The sequence below is a fragment of the Thermothelomyces heterothallicus genome (assembly GCF_042370625.1).
Source record: "Thermothelomyces heterothallicus CBS 202.75 unplaced genomic scaffold P884_scaffold_15, whole genome shotgun sequence".
NCBI lineage: Eukaryota > Fungi > Ascomycota > Sordariomycetes > Sordariales > Chaetomiaceae > Thermothelomyces > Thermothelomyces heterothallicus.
In genome coordinates, this window is record NW_027192576.1 from 265,214 (window position 1) to 291,674 (window position 26,461).

At 47.9% G+C, this 26,461-nt stretch overlaps 3 protein-coding genes across 3 annotated transcripts; all 3 read left to right on the forward strand.

Annotated features, from left to right (window-relative positions):
• Window positions 1–648: 648 nt before the first annotated feature.
• P884DRAFT_270648 (PLU-1-like protein-domain-containing protein) lies at window positions 649–6,217 on the forward strand (the record flags this gene model as incomplete). Its single annotated transcript, XM_069442369.1, has 6 exons — window positions 649–1,017; window positions 1,087–1,135; window positions 1,205–2,020; window positions 2,106–2,197; window positions 2,252–5,542; window positions 5,606–6,217. The coding sequence occupies 6 exons, from the start codon at window positions 649–651 to the stop codon at window positions 6,215–6,217; spliced, it is 5,229 nt and encodes a 1,742-aa protein (XP_069296584.1).
• A 4,278-nt stretch (window positions 6,218–10,495) lies between these two features.
• Window positions 10,496–13,440, forward strand: P884DRAFT_226009 (uncharacterized protein). The gene is made up of 5 exons (XM_069439637.1): window positions 10,496–11,404; window positions 11,511–11,786; window positions 11,841–12,054; window positions 12,140–12,792; window positions 12,859–13,440. Exons 1-5 carry the CDS (start codon window positions 10,991–10,993, stop codon window positions 12,940–12,942), a joined length of 1,641 nt encoding a protein of 546 aa, XP_069296585.1. The 5' UTR covers window positions 10,496–10,990; the 3' UTR covers window positions 12,943–13,440.
• Window positions 13,441–15,434: 1,994 nt separating this feature from the next.
• P884DRAFT_203394 (uncharacterized protein) lies at window positions 15,435–16,541 on the forward strand (the record flags this gene model as incomplete). The annotated part of the gene is made up of 1 exon (XM_069438502.1): window positions 15,435–16,541. The coding sequence occupies one exon, from the start codon at window positions 15,435–15,437 to the stop codon at window positions 16,539–16,541; it is 1,107 nt and encodes a 368-aa protein (XP_069296586.1).
• Between the last annotated feature and the right edge of the window lie 9,920 nt (window positions 16,542–26,461).

Genomic DNA, 26,461 nt, shown 5'->3' on the forward strand with positions numbered 1-26,461 from the left:
CCCACTCACATCCGCACACCCGCGTGCTCCGCCTTCCTTTTCCTTCACTCGCCCACGCCGTCCTGCCCTCTGCCGACTCGATTCTTTTTTCAGTGTCGTGTCATCGACCTTGACGAACCCTGGACCTCGAATCTTAACTACGGCTTGGCGTGTCTGGAGCGTACTCCCTGTGCTCGCGGGTGGGACGACTGGGTGACTGCGCCCATTCGCTCTGCCTATACGGATTACTCCGTACTCCAGGGGAGGGAAGCCGATCTGTAACTCCAGGTCCCGAGGTTTGTCGCCTCTAAAGAGGTATGTGCACTCTACGTTCAAGTCGCAATTCACATGACAGGCCTCTCTTCCTCTCGTTTGTTGGCACCGAGCCTCGCAGCATCCACATCTTCTAATGTCTGCCATCGGCTCGCCCCTGCAGATTTCTCTTTTACGATGCGCCCAACAGTCCTTTGACCAGCACTCCAACCGATTTTCCCCCCACCCGCCTTTCCTGCGAATATCGTCACGAGATTTTGTACCGAAAAAGGTAGCTGCCACTGCTGCTGGAACTAGTTTCCCGCGAGATTGTTTACGGGGCATGATCTCCGCTCCTTCATCCGGCGACCAGTCGAACGGGTTAAACAAGACGGGAGCTCAATTGCAAATGCAAACATGAGAGCATCCCCGTCCAGAGCCGCGCCGGCGACGTCCGGCAGCAGCGGGAAGCAGAAACATTCGCAATCGAACTCGAACGGTACCCAGTCAACGAAAACGCCCACCCCACTCAGCTCGCTCAAGAGTCCACCTCTCGATTTATCTTCGGTTGAGCGACGCGGTCAGCCAACAGCGTGTCCCGAACCTGTCAAGAAAAAAAACCGGCCCCATGGCCTCCAGGAAGCACCCACTTATCGTCCGACTGAGGAGGAGTGGAAGGAGCCATTCCAGTACATCAGAAAAATTGCGCCTGAGGCGCGGCAATATGGCATCTGCAAGATCATTCCCCCGGAGTCTTGGAACCCGGATTTTGCCATTGATACTGAGGTAAGCGACTCTTACGGGAGTCCATAAAACGTGATGACATCGCCGATATTGACAACGGGATGTCTGCAGAGGTTCCATTTTCGAACGCGCAAACAAGAATTAAACTCTGTCGAAGGCAGTAAGGCGACCCTACCCTGGGGCTCACGATCCCCTTGTCCGAAACGCACTGCTGAAACCGATGGTTTAGGCACGCGCGCGAACCTGTCATATCTCGACGCCCTTGCAAAGTTTCATAAGCAGCAAGGCACGAACATGACCCGGTGGCCTTATGTCGATAAGAAGCCTCTCGATCTTTACCGCCTGAAGAAGGCGGTTGAGGCCCGGGGAGGCTTTGAAAAGGTCTGCAAGCTCAAGAAATGGGCCGAGATCGGCCGGGATCTGGGCTATAGCGGCAAGATCATGTCCTCCTTGTCGACGTCGTTAAAGAACTCGTATCAGAAGTGGCTCTGCCCCTACGAGGAGTATCTGCGGATTGCCAAACCAGGGGTTCATCAACAGCTCGAGCTCGAATACGGCGGCCCCCTTACTCCGAGCCCGGCTCCGAGCCCAATGAAGCGTTCCAACGTGCCCACGCCTGCTACCGCTGGATCAGACTCTCCCGCGAAGCATGCGACAAATACGCTACGGGCATCCATTGACGGACAGACGAAGGATGCCGATGCGGACACCTCAATGTCGGATGCTCCAGCGCTAGGCACCCCCAAGTCAACAGTCGGCTTCACTCCCGTAAACTTAAGCGGCTTCACCTCGGTGAATTCGGGCTTTACGAGCGTGAATCGACCGATAGCTGCCCCTTCTGATGGCAAGGGTTCCGCAACACCCAGACCCAACGGCACGCCCGCTTCGTCGACGAAAAATACTCCAGAGTTCCGCTCGTCGGCACCAGGTTCTTCCAACCTCAAGCGGCAAATGAGCGGCGAGAGCTCAGATTCGGCCAAGAAGGATCCGGCCGACGGTGAGGATGGGGAATCCGGGAGCCGCAGAAGCAAGCGACTCAAGAAAAGTGAGACGTTGTTGCAATTATTTTTCACCTCTACGCACTAGCCAGGTGTTGTTTGCGGACTTGTTACTGACGCGAATATGCACAGATACGGTTCCAACCGTCGCCGGCTCGCACATGTCTCTCTTCCGCTCTGCCGCCCCTAGAATACCCCGGGATGAATCTGCATTACCTGGAGAAGTACGCAGCTAGCTCTATTGGCATTTAACAAGTTCAATGCTAACAGCAACACAGAGATGCGAGCAATGCGGCAAAGGCAACGAAGAGGGCAGCTTCCTTCTTACCTGCGAATCATGCGATCATCGCTATCATGGCACTTGCCTTGATCCGCCCCTTAAAGTGAAGCCCGAAACCGAATGGAACTGCCCACGGTGCCTGGTCGGCGACGGCCAATTTGGGTTTGAGGAGGGCGGCTTATACTCGCTCAAACAATTCCAGGAGAAGGCCGCCGAGTTCAAGCAGCAGTACTTCGCAAACAAGATGCCCTTTGACCCTGTCCTCAATTGCCATCGACCAGTCACAGAAGACGACGTGGAGCATGAGTTCTGGCGGCTGGTGGCCGACATCGAGGAAACCGTCACGGTAGAGTATGGGGCTGACATTCACTGCACCACCCACGGCTCCGGGTTTCCGACTATTGAGAAGTTCCCCGATAACCCTTACTCAACCGACCCCTGGAATCTCAACTTGCTCCCGCTGCACCCGGAAAGCTTGTTCAGGCACATCAAATCCGATATCTCGGGTATGACTGTTCCTTGGGTCTATGTCGGCATGACTTTCTCGACATTTTGCTGGCACAACGAGGATCATTATTCGTATTCGGCGAATTATCAGCACTTCGGTGCTACCAAAACATGGTATGGCATCCCCGGCGATGACGCCGAGAAGTTTGAAAACGCCATGCGGGAAGCGGTCCCCGAGTTATTCGAGACACAGCCGGACCTGCTTTTCCAACTTGTCACTCTTCTCACTCCCGAGCAGCTGCGAAAGGCTGGCGTTCGTGTCTACGCCCTTGATCAGCGAGCAGGGCAATTTGTCATTACATTTCCACAGGCTTACCATGCCGGATTCAACCATGGTTTCAATTTCAACGAAGCGGTCAATTTCGCACCGTGCGACTGGGAACCCTACGGTCTTGCGGGTGTTGAGAGACTCCAACAATTCCGCCGACAGCCATGCTTCTCGCACGATGAGCTGCTGTGGACAGCGGCTGAGGGGCACACCAGCGGCGGGCTCACCATCCAAACTGCCAAGTGGTTAGCACCCGCTATAGAGAAGGTCGAGAAACGGGAACTTGCACGGAGACGCGAGTTCATCGCCAAACACGAATTTATCGCGAAGCACCTCGATGCCAAGCATCCGGCGCGGCAACATCGCTGTGTATTCGGTGGGGAAGGCGAGGACGAGTGCCCCATGACATTCAAGATTGACGATACCGACGTTCCCGAGGAGGAGTACGGTTGCTTCTACTGCAAAGCTTTCACTTACCTGTCCAGGTTTATCTGCCTCAAGACCGGCAAGGTCCTGTGTCTGTTGCACGCCGGAAGCCATCCCTGCTGCGATCTCCAGGAATCCGACAGATACCTTGGAAAGGAACATGCTCTCTACTACCGGAAGTCCGACGAAGAGATTACCGCCACACGCCAGAAGGTGGCGGACAAGGCTCACGTGCCGGAGGCTTGGGAAGAGAAGTATGAAAGGCTTCTTGAGGAGGAGGCAACGCCATCGCTCAAGACGCTGCGCAATCTCCTCAGTGAAGGCGAAAAAATACCATATGAACTCCCGTCGCTCCCAGTGCTAAGGGCATTTGTTGATCGATGCAATCACTGGGTTGAGGAAGCGACCTACTACACGGTCCGGAAACAGCAGAATCGTCGAAAGAACGAAAAGGTGTGGCAGACAGGGGCCCGCAAGTCAATTGGGAACGGACAGCAGGACCAGAAAGAACGAGAGATGCGGAGCGTGTCAAACATCTACCGCCTCCTAGACGAAGCCAAGCAAATTGGTTTCGACTGCCCGGAGATTCCCCAGCTCCAAGAGCGCGCGGATGCCATCAAGACGTTCCAAGAGGACGCAAGGAAAATGCTCGAACACCGCCAAACCCGCTCCATCGGCACGGTTGAGAAGCTACTGGAGGAAGGACAGAGTTTCAATGTCGACATTCCAGAGCTTGAGCAGCTAACGCGTCTTCTCGATCAGCTCCAATGGAACGAAAAGGCCAGCAGCAGCAGACACACGTACATGACGCTGGACGACGTCAGGGAGCTCATTGACGAAGGGCACCGTCTCAACGTGCCGGTTTACAACGACCACCTTGCTTTCTACACGGACCAGCTGACGTCGGGCCACATGTGGGATAAGAAAGTCAGGGAACTGATCAGCGCCGATTCGATCCATTATCCTCAACTACAAGCCCTAGCCGACCAGGTAGTGGCGAACGGTTGGCCAGTGTGTCCGGAAACCATGGCCGCGGTAGATCAAATTCTGCATAAGCAGCGGGAGGCTCACCGGCAGGTCATGGACCTGAATGAACGGTCCCAGAATCCTGATTACAGGAAGAGGCCAAAGTATGCCGAAGTTGCCGAGGTCATGAAGAAGATCGAGGAACTTCAGGCCAAGCCGACCGGGACGCATGAGCTCGAAAAGGAGCAAAAAAGGCACGAAGACTGGATGCGCAAGGGGAAGAAGCTCTTTGGGAAGACTAATGCGCCGCTCCACATCCTCAAGAGCCACATGGAGTACGTTCTTGATCGCAACCTTGACTGCTTCGACATTGTCCACGACAAGCCTCGAGTGCCCGCAGAGCCTGCGTCGCGGGAGCCGACCCCCGACAAAGATAAGGGCAATCGCTGGGAGGATCCGAAATTCCGCGAGGTGTTCTGCATATGCCGACGCACCGAGGCTGGTATGATGATTGAGTGCGAGCTCTGCCATGAGTGGTACCATGGAAAGTGCCTCAAAATCGCCCGCGGCAAAGTCAAAGAAGACGACAAGTACACGTGCCCAATCTGTGATTGGCGCGTAAAGATTCCCCGCGATGCCGCCCGGCCAAAGCTGGAGGATCTTGTGGCCTGGCAGGAGGAGATCCCTAGCTTGCCCTTTCAACCGGAAGAGGAGGAAGTGCTCAAGAAGATCATTGACAACGCGACGGAGTTCCGTAACCACATCAGCGTGTACTGCAACCCCATCATGGCCACGGCTTCCGAGGCAGAGACACAGAGGTTTTACCTCCGCAAGATCGAGGGCGCTGAGATCCTCTTGGCCTACGAGACCAACTTCTTCAGGCAGGAGTTGCACAAGTGGAGTCCGGTAGCGCCTGAACCCCCCCCCGTCCTGGAGGTTTCCAAGAGCACTCGCAAACCGAGGCCGACAAAGCTGCAAAAGCTGCTCGCCCAATACGGCGTCGATGATCCCGACGACTTGCCAGAGCACGTCAAGGGCAAGGCTAACAGCCTGAAACGCAAGGCTCTGAATGCGGAGGCCGCGGCCGCCGCGGCATCGGCTCCTTCCGGCTCGATCATGATGGTGAGTAGTCCCGAATATCCATTATCTCATTATTCTTTGTTCCCGCGAAACTCATCCGCGCAGCCCCCAGCGCCAGGTCTCCCAAGCAGTTCGCACTCGGGCGGGGCTGATTCGTCGTCTTCGCGTAATCAGCAGAGCCAAGGCGGACTCCGCGCCGATTCGATGAACATTGATTCATCCTCGGCTCATCCGACCCTTTTCCTCCGCGATGGCACCGGGCCCGGTCCGCAACTGCTCATTTCGGCCGAATCGACACACGACCTTGAGGAGCGCCTTCTGCGCGGCACTTTCGACGACGACGAGCTCAACGCGCATCTGTCGACCGAACAAGGCAAGGCAAGGGTTCTCGAGATCCTGTCTCGCACCGACACCGGCCGGCGCCGTGCGGAAGAGATCTTTGGTCCTGACGTGTGGGGCGATCGCAACCGTGACAGGCCCAGCGGGGCGCGAGACAACGACCCCATTGGCATTGGCGTTGGGAACGAGGGGGATGGAGACGACAGCATGTTTGTGGAGTTAGTCAACCAGGACGACGATGAGGATGGGGACCAGCATCAGCAGCGGAAAAAGGGCAGTGGCGTTGCCGATCAACAGCAACATCCTTCGAATGCGGCGGAGGTCTTGGAGGACCGCGACCAGGCGGCGTCGTGGATGGATGCAAGGAAGGAATCTTAGTCGGATTTGGAAGGCTTTTCCCAAGGCGTCCATGCTCCACCGAACCAGCGGCGCGGTGCTTGAGGGCGGGTGTCTCAAGTCGGGATTCTTGCGCGGTGACGGGACACTTGGAGTGGTGGGTTTGTTCTTTAGCGCGGTGCATTGCGGACGGTTTGTGTGGGCTGATGGCTGGTCGAGGGCGTTTGCTGGCGTTTAAAGATCGTTGCTTATTCCAAGCCGAAAAGTAAGGATCTTTCTAAAAGAGGCAGGGTTGCTCTGGAACGGATATTACCGCAGCGTCATTGATATCCCGATGCTATCTTTGTATGTACAGTACTATTATTGTATTCTATTATTACTTGCGACCAGCCAACGTTGCCATGAACGGTTAAAAAAGGGGCTGAGGATGGAGGCAGGCATAGTGGCGTTACTCTCCAATATTACACTAGAGGCTCGCTCTCCCTAAGCACTACCAGTGGAATTGGGGTGTTTGCAAGAGAGTTGAGCAATGCCAATGTCTCGAGGGCACTTGCTTCGCTGGAATAGCAAGCAATATGGAAGGTTCACCGGCATTGGCCTGCATATCCAGCATCCCTTGACTCGCGATTATTCAGAAGGTTTGCGTGGTGTGATCGGCCGTTAGCGACTCATGTCTCCTCTTCTTGGGTGTGGTGTATAACGTTAGAGAGTAGTTATTGTACCCTGTGCATACTGACATGTGGCACCACCCGCTCGCTCGGGTCCGTCCAGACAGCTTTACGGTACACTGCATCCCAAGAGTGAATGTACGGATTACTGTGCACATGCAGGGACTTGACAGGCATATGTGTGTGTTTTTAGAACGTCCCTACCTACCTACGTACATGGGATGTATGTACTGTACATAAGATACATAAGGTACCTAAGGTACCTTGCATACGGTACTTACCTCACAACTGATTGGCTTGGGCACATCGTAAGGCAGGACTTGGTGCTGTATTTCGTACACAGGCAGAGTTGCGCATGTGTGTACATACAGTACGTACACCACATACCTACTTGAGGTACATACCTCCTGGCTTCGGTGGTGTTTGTGGTGCGGAATGGTGCGGAATACAAGATGTATGTACGGATTACAGATTACATACATACATACGGATTACGAACTCGGAGGCTGCGAGCCGCAACCAAGCGGTCGGGGCAGCAGCAGACTGGATGCAAGAAAACAGCCACGGAAATTTATACACATAATAACTACTTTTCACGAACGAAAAGACGCTGGTTTGACGAAAGAACGGGCGTCTGCGCTGATCCAGGCGCCACATGGCAACCCTCTCCCTTATCCCGAATCATCATTTAGGGTCCTTGTATGGAATTGGTGGGCCGCCATTGAGGACGATCCCTGGAAGCATTGGACCATTCCAGCAGGCAGATCTTTCTCGTTGGAAGTGTAACTAGTTACTGCGTAGTGTGCTCGGTAGAGGTGCCCCTTGCGCCTGCGCGCTTGGAGAGGATGCCTATCTTAACTAAATTCAACTGTAGTTTCCCTTGCCCCGGTGTGCATACAAAGGAGAAGATGATTTTGAGGAAACGTGCTGTGTAACGTTAAAGGCGAGTGTACACTATTGCGTCTTCACCCCACACCCTAATCGAGCGTTTATCCATGCAGTTGCCAGGCCATCGAAGGCCGCCTCCACATGGCCGTTCCATTGTGTCGAGACCGCCTTGGGTGCAGGTCCATGCAGTGATCTTGGGCCGAGACGCAATAGGAAAAGTCGCATCGATCCCTAGATGAGATTCGTGGCTGTGGGGAGGAGAGGGGGAGAAAGGGGGACTTCCCATCATTTGCGAACAGTCCAGCACTCCGTAGTTAGACCGATTTTTGTCCACGGCTCGCCGGCCACAATATTGGGGCGTGCTAACTAGCAGATCTTGTCGATCCGCCGGCAATGCTCGGGCCCACTCCGCTGTGTGTGTGTGTGTGTGTGGTTGGGTGTGTGTGGTTGGGTGTGTGTGGTCGGGCGTAGTCTCGTAGGTATTATTCTGTTATGCACTGTAAATAACTACCATCGCTACTAATGTTACAAAGTTATGGAATTCCAGGTAGCGCTCACACGGCGGCGCGACGGCTCGATACTGGGTTTCGTGCAGAAACATGAGCTTTTTCGTCGGGGCGGGCGGGGCCCCGAAATTCGAAACCCAATAACTAGTGTAAGCTCCAGACACCTCCAATTTGGTGCCAGTGCCAGAGCTAGGCCGCGGGAAAGTGCGGGAGGAAGGCAGGAGAGGGCGTGGGATCTCGTCCGGGCGCACCTGGACGATACAGCAGTAGTGTATGGAAGAAGGGGGCAACTAGGACCGACGGACAAATCTTCATGCATATTTCTGGATTCTTCCTAGCTCACTCATCTTTATTCGCAAAGCCAAGACTTGGCCAAGTCTGGTTCTTAAGTCACCGTAGCGAAGCAGGGCTTGGTCCTCAGGCCGGGGCGGCACAAGGCGTGGATGTTCTATGCCTCTAGGCTCTCGCAGGCCTCTTAACGCTAGCGCGCTTTAACTAGTTAGTGCCGGCCCAGGAGAGGAATTGCGCTACGCGCGCTATACTATGGCAAGTAATCCGCTACTGCCCATGAGCACGCCAGCGTCTCCAGGTGCCCGCTCGGTTGTTCTATCTTATATGGTATGGATAAGAGACCGAGCATCTCCTCTACTAGTTATTTCCATTGGCCAGCTCCAGGATCTTCAGCGTGCAAAGACCCTTGGCGTGCAGTTAGATTGGCGATCTGCAAAGGTCAACCTTGATGTTGAGCGTCCGCCTGCTGGGTATGAATGGGCTCTTCTCCGGATGGTGCTTGTTCTAGGGCTGGCACAACTACGACAAACGATTGGATAAGTACGGATTACAGGTGTATGTATATGTATGTACGTCGTTACATCTTGCGACAATGGATGGTGGTGGCCCATCGGAAACGACCCTAGTATAGTGAATTGAACCCTACACTTGCCATCAAACGACGAAAGCTAACGAGCTGGATAAATTACATATATGTATATATATCCGTATACGGTGTATGTTTGTACGTACAGCACACCTCATCGCAACTTCCTGGTGGAGGCAAAGCACACGGCTCGGTCTGACGGATTTCGCAGGTGGGCTCGGATCAGAGAGCCAGGCCGAGCCGTCGTGGTGGGCTGACGTTGCGCCGTACCTGCAGACGAACCACGGTCTCAGACAGGGGGCCCTGACCATGTTTCTAGCCCGGCCGCAGCGCCATTTTTGGGAGACCCAACTGGAATTCCTCCCGGCGGTGGCGTGCAGGGGTGTCGCCCTCCTGCCCACAAAGTCGGGTATTGGTGGGGGGGGGGGGGGGCAACACAGCGGTTCTCGACTTGGCGGAAAAGCTTCCATAGCGTCACGAATCATCGCGAAAGCAGCAGGCTACGCTAGTGAACACTACTCCGTACATACACTACACTAGTCTAATCAGAGATGTATTACGCAGTATATGGAATACACTATGTATGTACTTTTACACTAACTCGTGCAGTGAACGATCTAGTGCGGTAAAGTGGACCGAGTCGTGAAATCACGGTCACCTCACCTCCGGGACTTGAACTCGAGGGCTTGTACAAGGGCATCAGGCGGCACCTGCTTCATTAAAATGGGGACGGTGTCCTTCTTGTAATCCTCCTTTCTTGATACCCGATGTTCGGTCCCATTTTTTTGCAAGTCCCATGGCCAAATTGCCCGACCTACGCTTCCTTGAAAAAAAAAAAAGATCCCTCACTCGCCCCCCTGTTCTCCGCGAGGCGACCCAGACTATTCCTGCAAAGCGTTATTATTGCTCGATCTGGCCATTGCTCGGTCAAAGGAACGGTCCCATTGCTTGAAAAGAGAAAAGTCAGGGACGGGCACCAAAGAATCAGAGCCACTTTTCGAAAGGAACGAGGGATAAACGGGCGGGATAACGGGTAGAAGCGACCGGATCGCCGAGCTTGTGGCGCGCGGAGTCTTGCGACACGCGCTTGACAAAACTTAACCGATTTTTTTTTTTTTGTTTGAGGGCCAAGCCAATCCGGTATGAGCGCGCTTTTTCCTTTGCTCGAACCACTGCAAGTGATGCCCTGGTGGTGCAGCTGCTACCATGGGGAACCAGGGCCGATGCATTTCTCCTCCAATTTCCCCTAGTGTGTGGGTGTCAGAGCAAGGGCGGGAGGACTCACCCCGGAGCTTTTGAAGAAGGCACCAGGTGCCAGTGCTGTCCTGCGAGACCCCACCTTACCCCTCTTTATCCGCCGAGCTCCCAGGTTCACCTTGGCAGGTTCCCGCCGTTCGGGACCGGGTCCATGTAAAGAGCTCAAGGGCAAGGGCTTGCTCCCTCGTTCTCAGTTTCTCTGTCGGGTCCAGCCGTTCACCGACGTCAAAACATATTGCCCAGCGTTCCCGCTGACCCCTGCGGTGCAGAAACCCCGTTTCCCTTTGCCGAACCACTAAACAAAACAGCAATCCTCCCGACACCATTCTCTTCTCCCAATTTACCGCATCTTGCGATCGAACGACGCTCGCCTGCACTGGCAGCGCAGACTTGAGCCAGTCCAAACCGGTTACCTTGCCACCAATACGACTTGGCTATCAAGCTTCAGCGGCTGTCATCCAATCACAACCGCCCCCGGCCACGCCTGCTTCCACCCCCACTGCGTCACGAGAGCTTCTTGAGCCCAACTATCGGAACCCGACACGGCCACCTGCAGACTGCCGCTGCTTTGCCGATCGAGCGCCACTGTCCGTCCACTGGGAGAACCAGCACAGCTGACATGGGCTTGTTTTCGAGGAGGGACCGGGTGCCGAAGGCGGCGGCCGAACCCCAGCCTGAACTTCCAAGCTCGCAATCAAAAACATCTCTCGGATCGGGCTCCTCTAGCATTATCACTCCCATTAACACAACCTCCCGCGTCATGAACCGCACATCGGCTGGGACCACGAGCACCGGCGGCCCGGGCACCCCGCTCACTCCCTTCTCTCCCGGCCCAACGGCCGGAGCTGGTGTCGGAATGCTCAGGTCACCAGACCCGCAGCTTGACCCCGCCGGCTATCTGCGCAGCTTGGGCGCCGTCCGCGAACGATGCAAGATCGTGACGGCGAAGGCGTGCAGGAATGAGTTGCTGCATTTCAATGTTGACATGCAAAAATTCCCGGATGTTGTATCGTTTGTTGCCAATATCATCAAGGCAAGTTCCGCAGCCCAGCGACTTGCAAGGTTCTCCTACAAGTTGTTTTTTTCTTCTTCGGTCCTCGGCCGACTTCTCGCCCAGTAAACTAACCGCCCCAATACAGCGAGATTACGATGCGCCATTCACAAACATCCCTGGGCATGGCCGGTACCAGCATTTTGGTGTCGGCGGGCGCGACAGGATCGCTCATCTCTTGGCGACTTGGGCGGAGGAGGTCGACAATACGGAGAAGTGCAAGCGCCTGATAGACCTCTTCTTGGTTAGCGTGCTGCTGGATGCTGGCGCTGGCACGCAATGGAGCTACAAGAGCTCCGAGAATGGGCGAGTCTACAGACGCTCTGAAGGCATCGCCGTTGCGACTCTAGAAATGTTCAAGACGGTATGTCGACCCTCCCTGCAGGTTTGTGTTCAAAAAACCTGACATCCGTCACAGGGACTCTTCTCTGGCAACAGCAGCAACAAGTACCAGGTCGACAAGGAGGGTTTGCGACAACTGACCGTAGAGAAACTTGCCCAGGGCTTACAGTCGAAACCTGGGAACGAGATGGCCGGCCTTGAAGGCCGGGCCCAGCTCTTGATCCGCCTTGGGGTGGCATTGGAGAACAAGGAATTCTTCGGCGAGGATGGCCGACCAGGCAATATGCTTGGTAAGGCTCCCTCGGGTCCATCTTTTTTTTTTTTTTTTTTGTTTTATCTCTCCTTGAGAGGTGTTGATGCTGACAACAGATTCAGATTACATTCTCTCGCACCCGGCAACCCAGGCCTCTAGTGTAATCATCGTCCCGATGCCGGTACTCTGGAATGTTCTTATGAACGGTCTCGACCCGGTCTGGCCTCCATCTCGAACAGCAATCAACGGTGTCCCGCTCGGCGACGCTTGGCCTTGCAACTCGATGCCGCAGCCCGCACAGTCGCCAAGCAGCCCGACATTTTCGCCCTTTCCCAACACAACAGGCCAGTCCAATGGCGTCGCGCCGTGGGAATGCATTCTCCCCTTCCATAAGCTCACACAATGGCTCACATACTCGCTCATGCAACCCATGCAGAGTATTATGAAAATCCAGTTTGCTGGCCAGGAGCTGCTTACCGGTTTACCAGAGTATCGGAACGGCGGCCTTTTTGTCGACCTCGGTGTCTTGACCCTCAAGCCTGAGGACCAAGAGCGCGGTCTCCAGCACTACGCGGAGTACTGCCAGCGTACTGGAACCAAAGGGATCGAGGTAGCACCTATGTTCGAGCCTGGCGACGATGTCATCGTCGAATGGCGCGGAGTCACAGTGGGATTCCTCGACATGTTAACCGCTGAGGTCAACAAAGCGTTGAAGAACGAGCTGGCCGGGAACGAGCTGACTTTGGCGCAGGTATTGGAGGCAGGGAGCTGGAAGGTTTGTAACCCCATTCACCCCGCCCATGTCACCTTCGGGGAGTTCACCTGCTGACAACGGCTCTAGGGAGGAAGAGAGATTGCCGAAGTCAGCCGGCCGAACACCAAGGAACCGCCCATTCTCATTGACAGTGACGGGACAGTGTTTTAGGAGATTCAAAACTCGAGGCAGACAATAATAAGTGTTCAGATGAGAACGACGCGGCAAAGATACACCCAGGTCATTGTACTCATTGTATGGGCTGAGACATTCCATGGTTGGGTTTTCGCACCGGCCCTGGCCCCGTTTCCTCGGTTATGGTCGGTGGCAATCGGCCCGTATCGGTGTGATTCCCGCATTTTGCCATCGTGTGCTTGTTGTAACCATCAGCATCTGCTGACAAAGGTCCGTGCGACGTATGACATTACTTTTGCATCCATGATTTGGTGAACTTTATTTGACCTGTGTTATTGCAAAGCGTTTTACTACCCCAATCTTAAAATAAATAGAGCCCAGGATTTCATTCTGTTTGGACCAAACTAGGTATTCTTGAACCTTCTCACATACAAACCTCGTCTAGGTCTGTTGCGTACGTTAGTCAAGTGCGCAAACCTCATGTGAGGGGTTAATTACACGCAGCCCCATAATTAAGTGTGAAGCGATATTTACCTGATCCTCGGGCAAGGGGCTAGAGAAGAACAAGTGACCAGAACATTTCCGTGCCCCTGGGTGTTTTAATCGTGTCTTCTCCCCTCGTCCTTGTCAACCTTGATCCGAAACTCACAACATGCCCGGGTTTCTGATCTTCCGCTGGGGAGTGTTTGAGCCGACCAACCTGAAGCAACCAAGCTTCAGTACCTTTTTTTACTCTGCTATTTAGACATTTTTTCCGGACTCGGTAGTCAACCTGGGAGGACTACCAAATGTACTTTGGTAAACTGCTCAAATGTGCAGTCCCTTGTTCAAATTAGATATCGTATTGTCGCCGTGAAAATCAAGTTTGCATTGTCAGCATCCCTAGACTGCCCGCATGTTTGTCGCTGAGCTTCCGAAACGTTCTTAATAGAGAAGCACGACTGACTATTCGGCGGTAGAGAGATCCTGATGCTGTTTGGAGGAGGTAATGTTTGGAGAATGAGGACCATTAATAAAAGAGAGGAATGAACTGAAGCCAAAACGGCAAATAAACAATTAGCTCGACTTTGTTTAATTATACCTTCTGAACAAATTTTTTTTTTGGTACCAACCTTAGAACACAGCACCTTGCTTGACTATCTTAAAACTTTACCAGTGGAGTGGTGACAGGATGCGGTTCATTGCTCTGTTTGAGGTGGCACCTGCTTCCACTTCCGTTAATTAGACATCAGTAGCGTTAGAGCCTGAAGCAAAAACGGCTCGAAGTAATAGATCTGGAGCGCTTTTGTGCCCTGCCTCGCCGGCTACGTCGTAGTTATCACTCGCTGCTCCGGATTTGCTACCTCCCAACTCTCGAGTCCTTCTGGCGTCTTCGTGGGAGATTGTTCAACACGGAGAGTAAATAAACGACATTGAAATCAGGGTGTTTTAGGCCGAAGGATCGTTCAAAAAGAGGGCCCGCAAAGAATCGTGTCATCTTTCTCTTGTTCGAGGCCTGTGAATGACCAGGCAGCTGAATACAAGATCATGGAAAAGAGCGAGATTCGGGCAGTTTAAATGTTGTCTCCTGTCTCAGACAGCATAGGCCTTGTAATGCCATCACTAATTAGCCTGATCAAGCGGCAAGCAATACGAGCCCGCCAATGAGAGGGCCCTTGGCGATTGGGAGTTGGCCATGACAAATCACGCATAACTCGGTCATGTCTCAATAGTCTCGATGGAGCGTTCCCGTCCCCCATTTGTAAATGGGGTTTCTATACGACCATGCCAACCTGCAATCACCGCGTGCAGGACGAGGCCCGAAGCGACAAAGCCTGAAGCATCCGGAGTAAAGAGAGACTGAGGGGTTGAAAGCCGCGCCTCGAGACCGAGGATTACTTGTCTAGTCCGGCAATAATCCAATAACCAGAGCTTACCTCTGAAGCTCGATACTTTTATCTAGAATGTCCCGGCTCAATATTCGTCCCTTGGGGTGATTTCCCGAGGCTGTTAACAACACGACATAGATATCTCCCAATACCGACACATGGGGTGTTCTTCCGTCTGTGTTCTACCTAATACCTAACAGGCGACATCACGCGAGGCCCGCTGCTCTCTTGCTGTACGCAAGAGGGTAACGGAGAGGTAAACTCCGCTCTCTTCCAAGGTAACGGTGCTTCTCGTCTAGAGCTCAACAGAGCGAGCTTTGACCAACTTTTTATAGAAAATTCCATGCAGTGGATGTAGTAATTATCGGCCAATAAGTGCCGTGCTACGCACCACTAGAAGCGATGTTTACTCATCCAAGGGTAAGCAATCGCGGTTGTGAATGCGACATGGCACAACTAAGCAACGACTTGGTCCGATGACTTTTGGAACCTTTAGAACGGAGTTATCACCTACCTGGCTTAGATGTAATTATATATAATATGCCCACCCCAAGTCCGCCGTCGCGGCCATCATCCTGGAGGAGAACGTCCGTCCCGGACTGTCCTTAGCCAGAGATTGCGGAGACGTTTCCCCCTTCTCTCTCTCACTTGTCAGCAATGATGGCGCGGACAACCCAAAGGCTATGGCTCGCCTGGGGAGCCTGCTTGCTCCAGCGTGCCGGGTCGATCACGGCAAGCCCCGTGCAGGGCAACGTGGTCGCTCGACGGGACGTCACGGAGACGAAGACAACAACCGTCACGGTAGCCCCCACCACGGTCACGGTCAACCCCCTAGACCCGACCATCACGAGGGAGGCGGGATGGACGTCCACGGTCGCCCCGCCACCCTTCACCAGCACCATCACGTCGGGGTGCATCAGCTACAACTACAGCTTCCCGCCGGGCAGCGAGACGACGACGGTGGTGACGAGGACGGTGACGGAACAGAGCACCGTCACGGTGACGGACACGGACCTGCCCCCCCAGACGCACTTCTACTTCCACCTGCCCACGGTGACGGCGACGACGCCGACGGCGACCTACGTCTCGTACCACTGCACCAACACCATGGTGGTACAGTACGCCGACTGGGAGTACCTCACCTGGACCTGGACCCGCTGGCAGAACCTGGCGACGACGACGGGCCTGTGCCTGACCACCTCGACGCGCTCGACCACGCTGCCGGGCCTGGAGACGCTGCTGCCGACGCCGCCCGTGCCCCCGCCGGGGGAGGACTGGGAGTACTTCGGCGAGCCGGGCGTGACGCTCGCGACCAAGAACACGGTCGCCATCGCGACCGACACCACCGTCACCATCTGCGACGAGCGCAACCCGCGCCCGACCACCACCATCACCACCATCACCGTCACCGTCACCCGGCAGTCCACCACGACCAAGACGGTCACGGGCGGCCCCGGCTGTGCTCCTACCACTACTACTCGGGCTCCCGGGGCGAGGTCAGGCCGTCGTCGTGGTGGTGATGATGATGATGATGATGATGATGATGATGATAATGACGACGCCGACGATGCCGCCGCCGCCGGCACGCCGGTCGAGGTGCGCACGGTCGTGTACACGACGGTGACGGTCATTACCAACTCGGTCTACACGCTGACGGGGACGGCGATCGTGGACATCAACACGCAGGAGTTTCCGGTCACGCGGATCGCGTACGCCACGACCACGGGGGCCGGGGTGGTGACGGTCACTCAGACCGCCTGCAACTAGGCTTCGTCTTCTTGTTGTTGTCCTGGAGGTGTTGGGCTCCCAACCCGAGGCACAGAGGGGGGAAGAAGGGATAATTATATGTGTTAATTACTTTCTTAGGCAGTCGGAAGTAATTAGTGCTTAGATGTTGCTTGGAATGGAACGGCAGCTGTTCCCTGTGCCCTGCTGATGCCGAAAGTGCACGCCTGCTTTTTGACACTGGTTGTTGACAGGTTGACAGGTATTATTATTGATTAAGTGACTGATGCAGTACGTGTCAACGGACGCGTCCATCATGTAAGGTTAGATAAGATAACTGCCCTGTGGAGTCTGCAAACGGTGGGTTCTTTGTTGCCATCCTCTTCTTATACAGAGCCACAGGGCCAGCAAACGTTGATAGAGGATATCGATCTTTGAACTATTTTGACTACTATAACCAGACCTCTATTAAATGGTAGCGAGCATTGCGACCAACTATCTAGTAACCATTAGCACTAGATTCGTATCGCTCTGACGATCAGTTTAGTACTAATATCGCGATAGTTAAGCTTAGTTTCGGCGACTTGGTAACCGAACTAAGCAATTCTATTATAACTACTACAAAATCTCCCTATTCCTGGCGACTTGGTAACTAGGATAATCACCCCTATCTATCTCTCTGTTCCTGGCGACTTAGTAACCAGAGTAGTTACTATCTATCTACCTACCTTCTTCTATCCTGGCGACTTGGTAACTAGGATATTCCTCTTCCTTTTAACCCCTTAAATCTATCTTCGTTTACCCCTGACAAACGGGCTAGGTAAACCTTATATTAATACCTAGATCTTTTCCTATAGACAATCCTCCTAGTTATCTATATCCTCTAAACTCCCTTACTAAATAACTATTATATAAGGAACTCTCTAACTATATAGTAAGTATACTTTAAAGATACTATAGAATACCTCCTCTAATAAGTTTATAGGTATTAGAGCCTAACCCTAGTGATTAACTACCTTAAGAAAAGGAAGTTCCTATATAAGAGACGGAATTAGCGATAGAATTTACTAATAAATATAAGATAGAGTAAGCTAAACCTGACAAGTTTGGTACTAATAAAGAAATATTTACTTAGCTAAATAGTAAGATAGATTTTCGATTTACCTAGCTAGAGGCCTAAACTAACTATATTACTAAAACTACTAAAGGATTTCTTAGCAAATTTATAAAGATATTTAATAAGAATATAGAAAAGGGTCTTATTAGGATAGACTATAGAATTATAACCTATATAGTAGAAGTTAAAGATCGACTTACCCTCTATTTAGAAAAGGAAGTTTTAATAATAATAGTACTATTAGCTAAATGTATCGAGGAACTAGAAATATATATAATATAATATAGGGACATTCTTAATAGAGTAGTAACCTAGATAAAGGAGATAGTTAATATAATATATAGTAAACTAGTGTTAGCCTCTCCTAGCAGTAGTTATGTACCCCTAAGACCAAACCTCCGCCTGGTTAGATAGAGAGGAGTGTTAGCTTAAAGAGTCTAGTATATTTAAGCACTCGTGGTTATAGCAGACAAGTCTAGCTTCCTAGACAGCGGTTGCGATAGACGCGAGGATGGTGATAACGATGCCCCTCTAGGCAGATATAAAAGAGTCTACCTACGTGGAAAAAGATAGCCAAACTTACAAGTGAAAGAAGAATCTTATCATCGTGCAAATAATGCTATAATAGCAGTCCGTTACTGTTATCGTTGATCCCTTCTGTGAAAAACTGTCTATCGTCCTTGTTATCCTTGGCACCTTCTAGATAGGCACCCCCTATTTATGTCTAGTGTATATATGACTTGTTCGGAACCGGAAAAACGAATCTGCAACCTATGCCCCTCTGGTCACACTGAGAGGTTTCTACCCTAGTCTAGTAGATATAAAAAAGAGGAGGATATATAACTGCTTAATTGTTAATGATCTTCCCTTAACCTAGACTTAATACTATTATAGAGGAAGTATAGAAAGTTAGTAACCTTATAGAAAATATACATTATAATAGTAGAGCTTTTCCTATACCCCCTAAAGGCGCTAATATTAGCTATAGGTTTAATCTTGGCTGGCCTAAACGCGCGTTATAGTATAGAATACTATACTTTGCGGCTAGTAGTAGCAGAGATTCTAATTCCCCTGACGACGGCGAAGATAGTAACGACGATCCCCCTGATCGCCACTATACCCCTGATGACGAGAATAATAGACGCCATCAAGGTATACTACCCTTTGGTAACAATGGTAGTAATAGTAATAGACATTATATATGTAAATCTATATATGATACTACTATAAGTATATAAAGCTGCTTAGACTTTAAGATTAAGAGAGACGATATTAGCTAGTTTGATCCTTCTTTTCCTAACCTACGATCCCTAGGCATTATTAACGATAGAAAGAACCTAATATTTACTAACGTCTACTACTTCACTGACTATATTAAAACCTTCCTAGAAAGCGACCCCTATAGAAGTATTAAGATGTAGATTCTATCCTACTTTTAAACTCTCCTTGGTAGTCTAGTAATTATCTAGTAGACTAACGAATTAAATGGTACTATATATAGATAACTATACGATCAAGGGCTATAATCTATTATAAAATGACTATAAGAACGCTTTATACCAGATACTATAACTACTACCTATAAATTTAACGAAAGTCGCTTATATTTAAAGGACATTATAAAGGACAAGTAGGTACTTAGCTTCTTTATATAAAAAATACTCTATTAGGTACACTTAATATATATACTTAATGAATATAATGACAATTAACAAGGGGTTATAGTTTAAGTCTAGTCTATAATAGACCTCTATATTAAATAATACCTAGATCCTCCCTAGTAATACTCCTCTCTTAGAAACTATATATAGTATATCAAGTAGTCTCGATCTATCATTCTGGCGGCTACTTTTGACCGCTACCTATACCTATAGAAAAGGCCTTTCCTAGATAGCAAACCAGAGCCTTATAGGAATGAAAATCGCGGTCCTTTCAAGCCCTTAAACGCTAATCGATAGCGATAATTTGGCTACCGGAATAATAGACCGTTTAGGAACGATATATATAACCGTAGGTTTGATTATAACTATAGAAATGACCATTACCACGAAGGAACCTGCTATAACCAAGGCGATCGTAAGCAGTAGGAAGGAAATCGAGATAATAAGTTTCATAAGGACGATCGCTAGTAAAAGGACTATCGCGACCGCGCATACTTTGTAGAGGAAGCTAGCAATAGCTCCGAGTCGGATCAAGTTGACGATTAGTCGGCTACTAGTGTCCCCGAATCTAGATCCGAATCTTTAGATAGCGACATTGGCATTGTATATATCGTTTTAGACTTGTAGCTTACCTGCTACAAATACTATAATGCCTTTAATTCCTAATTCGAAGTACACTCTTACGTCAAATGGTGCTATAGAAAAGGCCCTCTTCCTTCTATCTATAACTATAAAGCTAATCTTATAGATTTGGCCTACTATACCTATAGGTTTTATAATACTATACTAGATTTGTAGAATGTACTCTTCTAGTACTTGAAGTCCTATTAGAAAGCGAAAGCTAGTAGCATTCGCTACCCTATTAAATCTGGTAGTATTTATAAGATAGAAGAGCCTACTATACTATTAGAAAAGGCGTACTAGGTAATAGACTTGACAATAATATCGCTAGGAAACGCTATAGTAGATATATACTAGGTTAAAGACACTCTAGTTAGGTATATAGCTAACCTCTATAGATTATCTTTAGGCTATACCTATCTATACATTTAGGCGTATTATAAACTAACTAACCGTAGTATCGTAGAGATTTGCCTAGATCCTGGTGCTAGTCGCTCCCTTATCGACTATAGTTTCTTATAACGATTAAACTACCAGGTTAAACGATATAAGGGCAGAGTCAAAGGTATAGGAAACGCTATATTAAGTCTTAACGAGTAGATAACGTTCGATATCTATCTACTAGGTATAGAAAACGGTATCCCTACCCTAGCCAAGTTCACCTATTCTATGTAGGTAGTCAACTCCCTGGTGCCGAATCTCCTAATAGGTAACGAATTCCTAGATTCCTATAACGCTAATATCGACTATTAGCATAAGGAAGTTAATTTATAGTTATTTAACTTCTATATTCCTTTTTCTATATACGTATACTCTATACCCTATATACGGAAGGTCAAAATAACTAGGGAAATCACCCTCCTACCTAATCAATAGGTAATGGTACCTGTCGAATATAAGCCTCTCCTAACGGATTGTACCTTTGTATTTAACTTAGCCTACGCAGCCGTTTATAACTTTATAGTAGATATAAAGACTCTAAGAGTGGTACCTATCAAAAATACTATACGAGGAATGATCTGTATCCCAAAAAGGTACCCTATTAGAAGAATCGAAGAAATAGAAGATAGTAGCTATTTCGCCTATTCGTAGGAAACAGCTTTTAGCGCTATAATGGTCGTAACTACCGCTGTAACGATAGCTACACCAGCCGTAGCAACCGATGTTAACCTTGTGTTAATAATCGCCAATTAATACGACGTTATTCCTATCAATACCTCCTTCGAATTAAACAACTATATAGGAGTAATCCTCGAAGGTAGTTATGTCCCTCTAAGGCGACTTATACCTATAACAATGTTTGCCAACATTGAAAACGCGAATTTAAATATACCTTTTAGCAACTTCGTTTTCTAACTTACCTAGCACTCTAAGCCAACCTAATAGTAGGATAATTTATCGAAAACAATGCCTAGAGTTACTTATAACGCTCTTAGCAACGTTCCTAATAATAAACGTAAACTATAGATACTAGAGAAGCATTCTACCCTAGGATTAAGGATATCCGGCTCCCTACCTAAGATCGTTACTAATAACGGCGTCTATATCTATATAGGCGACTTGGCCCTAGCTAGGAAATTCGCCAACCTAGTCAACGAATTTCTATAACTCTAGAATAATAATAGTCTAATTGATATACTAAAGAGCGAATGGATGAAAGTGCTACTAGTGGAAGGCTAGTAACACCAGAAGATACGCTCCTATATATACCCGTTAAGCTAGAGGGACAGGGAAGTCCTAGACAAGACCTTCGACGCCCTCTATCAACAGGGAAAAATGAGATTCGTAAAAGAGGCTACGCCTTTTGCCTATCCTATCTTCGTTATTTAGTATAATATTAAGGGTATCGCCAAGGGTCGTGTTGTCATTGATCTACGTAGTTTAAACAGGGTTACTATCCCTAATAACTACCTACTACTACTATAGTTAGAGATTATTATAGCCCTATATAGGAAGAAGTTTATTATAGCCATTGACGCTATATTGTTTTTCTATCAATTTGGTATATATCTATAGTATCGTGATAGGTTTATACTAATTAGTCTATACGGTTTAGAGCAGCTAACTATAGCTCTTATAGGTTACCGTAATTTGCCTATATATGTATAATGGTTTATAGATTAGCTATTATGACTATTTTCTATATACTATTGTACGTTTATCGACGATATCGTCATCTTCTTAGATATAGCCGAAGATTATATATAGCATTTAAGGACTATCTTTAGCCTATTCGAGAAAAAGATTATTACTATTTCTCCTACTAAATCCTACATTAGATACCTAGACATAGAACTCCTTGGCTTTTGTATAGATAGTCTTAGCCTTACTAATATAGCTTAGTATGTCGAAGCATTTAAGTAACTATCCTTTCTATATATATTAAAGGCATTAGAATAGTATTTAGGCGCTACTAGTTTCCTATACCACTTGATTCTATACTATATAAAGATCGCCAAACCACTGTAAAAATGTAAGACTGAATTACTAGCATAAGGGTGTAAGTCTAGTAGTTTGGAAGTCGGTAACCATACTAAACAAATAGGCTATTATAGCCGTGCTTCTTTCGAACCGACCAAGCAAGAGAAAGCATCTTTTTTAGCCCTATAAGAAGCTATCTATCGCAAGGAGCCAACTATCCTACACTACTTTAATCCTAGCAAATAGCTATATATTTAACTAGACGGCTATTTAGAGCATAGATTTGGCGTCATGGTCTTCTATACTCGTGATAGATACAACTAGTACCTAGGCATACCTATCCTAGCTAACTAAGTACTACTAATCATGTTCCTAAGCCGCCTATTAATAAAGGCTAAGATACGATATAGGCCCTCTAAACAAGAAGTCGCTTGTCTAGTATAGGCAATTTATAAAATGTATACGATAGTCCATTTGGTATATATACTAGTCATCATGTTAACTAACTACGCCGCTATATACGGAATTATAGAATAAACTAACCTAGATACGAGCTCTACCGACCGTGCTAACCGCTGCCTGATCAATATATCTATCTACCTATTATAATACGACCTCAAAGTCTACTATCTTCCTAGAAGGCTTAACTTTATATTAGATGCCTTGAGCAGATTAAGCACGCTAGGGGACCCCGAACTATCTAAACGCTCTGATAGATTAGCTATACTTGACGATATATAGTTTGCCTTTGCCGAGGCACAGATAGATCCTAACCTCAAGGCGAAGTTCGTTAGCGGCTATAAAACTGATGCCAAATATGCCTATATTATTAAGGAGCTTAAGACTAAGCGTGTAGATAGAACTATTGACAATAAGGGTATTGCTGTCTTTTCGCGCTACGAGCTACTATTCGTCTTAATTGACGAGCTCCTCTACTATATTTACCTAGACGGCACTTATACGTTATATATACTAGTAAGCCTTGTATAATATATCCTTAGCCTAGCCTATGATAAGAAGTATTACTTTAGAACTAACAAGATAATATATAACTTATATAGCATTGTAATCGATAGAAAAACTAGGTAAGTAAAGGACTATATAAAATATTATCCTATTTGTCAAGTTAATACCATAGATTATAACCTTCCTATAGGTAATTATTAGCTAATCTATCTATTAGATATACTACTAATATAGGTAATCGCTATTGACTTTATAGTAGTGCTACCGTTAGTTATGTTAGCCGGAACGCTATAGTACTTAGACGGGTATAATAAATTCGATTTGATAATAATAGTATCCTATAAGTCGTCTAAATAAACGCTCCTTATATTAGGCTACTCTAGCTATATTGCTATAAACTAGGGCTATATACTAATATAATAATTGCTTCTATCTAACTAGAGAGTGCCGATAGCTATTATATCTAACTATAATTATAAATTTACTTCCGAACTATAGATAGGTATATAGAAGGTACTAGGTATAAAGCTATTAATAACAACTATATACTACCTATAGGGAGATGGTCTTATGGAGCAAAAGAACTAAACTATAGAAATCGCTCTACGCTTCTTTATATATAAGAAACTAGATGACGATTAGACTGCTATACTTCTATAGCTTTAGTAGCATTTAAATAGCTCCTATACTATATCTATCGGCATATTGCCATACGAGCTACTATACGGTTTCAAACCTATAGGATCGTTAGAAGCGCTAACTATACCATCGTCAAATATAGTATAAGATATCCTAGTCCTATACGAATATCTACGCTAGGATGCCTAGATAGTAATAGATTTTATAGTAGCTTAAGCTAAACACGGGTATAATGCTAGCCACTATAACATCGAGTTCAAGCTAGGTAACTAAGTGTATTTACGCCTATACCGCGGTTACTATCTACTAGGGCGACCGCCGTATAAACTATCCTAATAGCACGTAGGCCCGTTTAAGATCATTAAACGCGTTAGCTATCTAGTATACTACTTACGATTACTACCTAATATAGATATATACCTAGTGATATCTATAGCCTATTTGTTACCTATACCTCCCAGAACCGACCTATATAACTATACTATACCCCCTACTAGCCCTATTAAAGATAGCTATACTAACAGCAGGCTAGAATCTAGTAACAAATACGAAGTTAAGCGCATTTAGGACTATAAGCTTACGCGTAGTAGGTATAAGTATCTTATTAAGTGGAAAGGACTTGGCCACGAATATAACGTCTAGAAAACTGACTTCTAGCTATACTATATACATAAGATAGTAAATGAATACTAGGCTCGTCAAGGAGGGTAACTAACCGCCTTAAAGACTCGCCCGGAGGCGGGCGCGGCTAGAAAAGCCACATCGAAGACTCGCCTGGAGGCAGGCGCGGCTAGAAAAGCCGTATCGAAGACTCGCCTAGAGGCGGGCGTAGGTAGAAAAGCCGCGTCGAAGACTTGCCTAGAGGCGGGCGCGGCTAGAAAACGCCTACGTAGAACGAGTACAGATGATATATAAGACACCATAGTAATGGCATAATATTACTACTTTCAATTGGATATTTGATGTGGAAAGAGAGCTCAAATTGGGAGCTATTTAGAGCCTGTAGTACGGGTACTGCTTTTTCTTTTCTAGGCGGGGCACTTAATATAGTACGTGTCAACGGACGCGTCTATTATATAAGGTTAGATAAGATAACTGCCCTATAGAGTCTGTAAACGGTGGGTTCTTTGTGCCTATCCTCTTCTTATATAGAGCTATAGGGCTAGCAAACGTTGATAGAGGATATCGATCTTTAAACTATTTTGACTACTATAACCAGACCTCTATTAGTGATGCTGCTCTTCTGTCATGGACCTCCGTGACCTTGCTGAGACCTCCTTATAAGATCGCCGAGAACTCAGGAGTCGACGCGATCTATAATGGATATATAGGTGTGAAGTCTCGTAAGGCTTCTTCCCAAACATATATATACTCTCTCTACCATCTCTCTGGCCTATCCTATAGAAGAACGTGATACTGAGCATTAGCAACCAGTTAGGGCCCTAATCTACGGCCGAAATTGACCTATATTATCCCGTCAAACAGAGTATAAAAACAAACGTAAAACGCTCCTTTGTAAGAACTCTAACTAAGGAAAAGATAAGGGCATATAGATATTACCAAAAATAAAACAAAAAAGACATATAACATCTAGCATTCGCTAGTCTTCACCGACCTAACTACTACCCAGACACTTAAAAGCGTAAATACTTATCTTTTAGGATCAGAGGGGTCAAAATCTAGACCGGTTGAGATTGTTATAGCATATAGCTATCAGTAGGTCAGATCTAACTAACCTACCAACAGGGATAATAAGCCAGGGGTCATAGATATATATTTAGATAGCATCCCTAAGTGCCTCTAGCACTTAGAAGAATCAACGTATCTTATTACCACTTCTACAGACCTATACTAGTAGGTCTAGGAGTACCGCCTATAGCACAAATACCGCTATAATGTCATATCTTGTAGTCTGTCTAAGCTATAGCCATTTATAGCTATCGAGCTATAGCAAGTAGTACCTACTATTGGTTTAAAGCTATAATCTTCGTTACCATTTATATTTAAACGCCGTAGGAGACTATTTACCTAAGTTAAGTAACTATACCCTTCTACTCCAAATAGATACCTAAATGGTTAAAAATAATAGTAATAATAATACTATTAAGAACTGATAAACGAGTCTAAACTATAATAAGTATACTAGACTTACCGCTTTATTATTAGAAATGCCTACTAGTATTAGGTTTAGAAGCTCTCTTTAATAGACCTTTATTATTATTATTATTATTAATCCTACACCGTTATACTAATAAGCATGCCAGAGCCTCTCTAGCTATATATACAAAGGAAACCATACCTAATAGGCCGGATAAAAACCTCTGTCCTACCTTTAATGCCTAGTCCGGGATACTAATACACTACAAAGAAAAGGAGAAGTAACTAGAATAGCCCTATAGAGGTCTTCCCTCCCAGTCTAGCCTCCTCGTAAGGCAGTATTCCGGGAGCCTCCCTAGGTCCATTAGCCACTGTAGAACCCTCCTTGCCAAACGATGGTTATAGGCCCCTATACCCTATAAAACGAGGTCTAGGTCCCT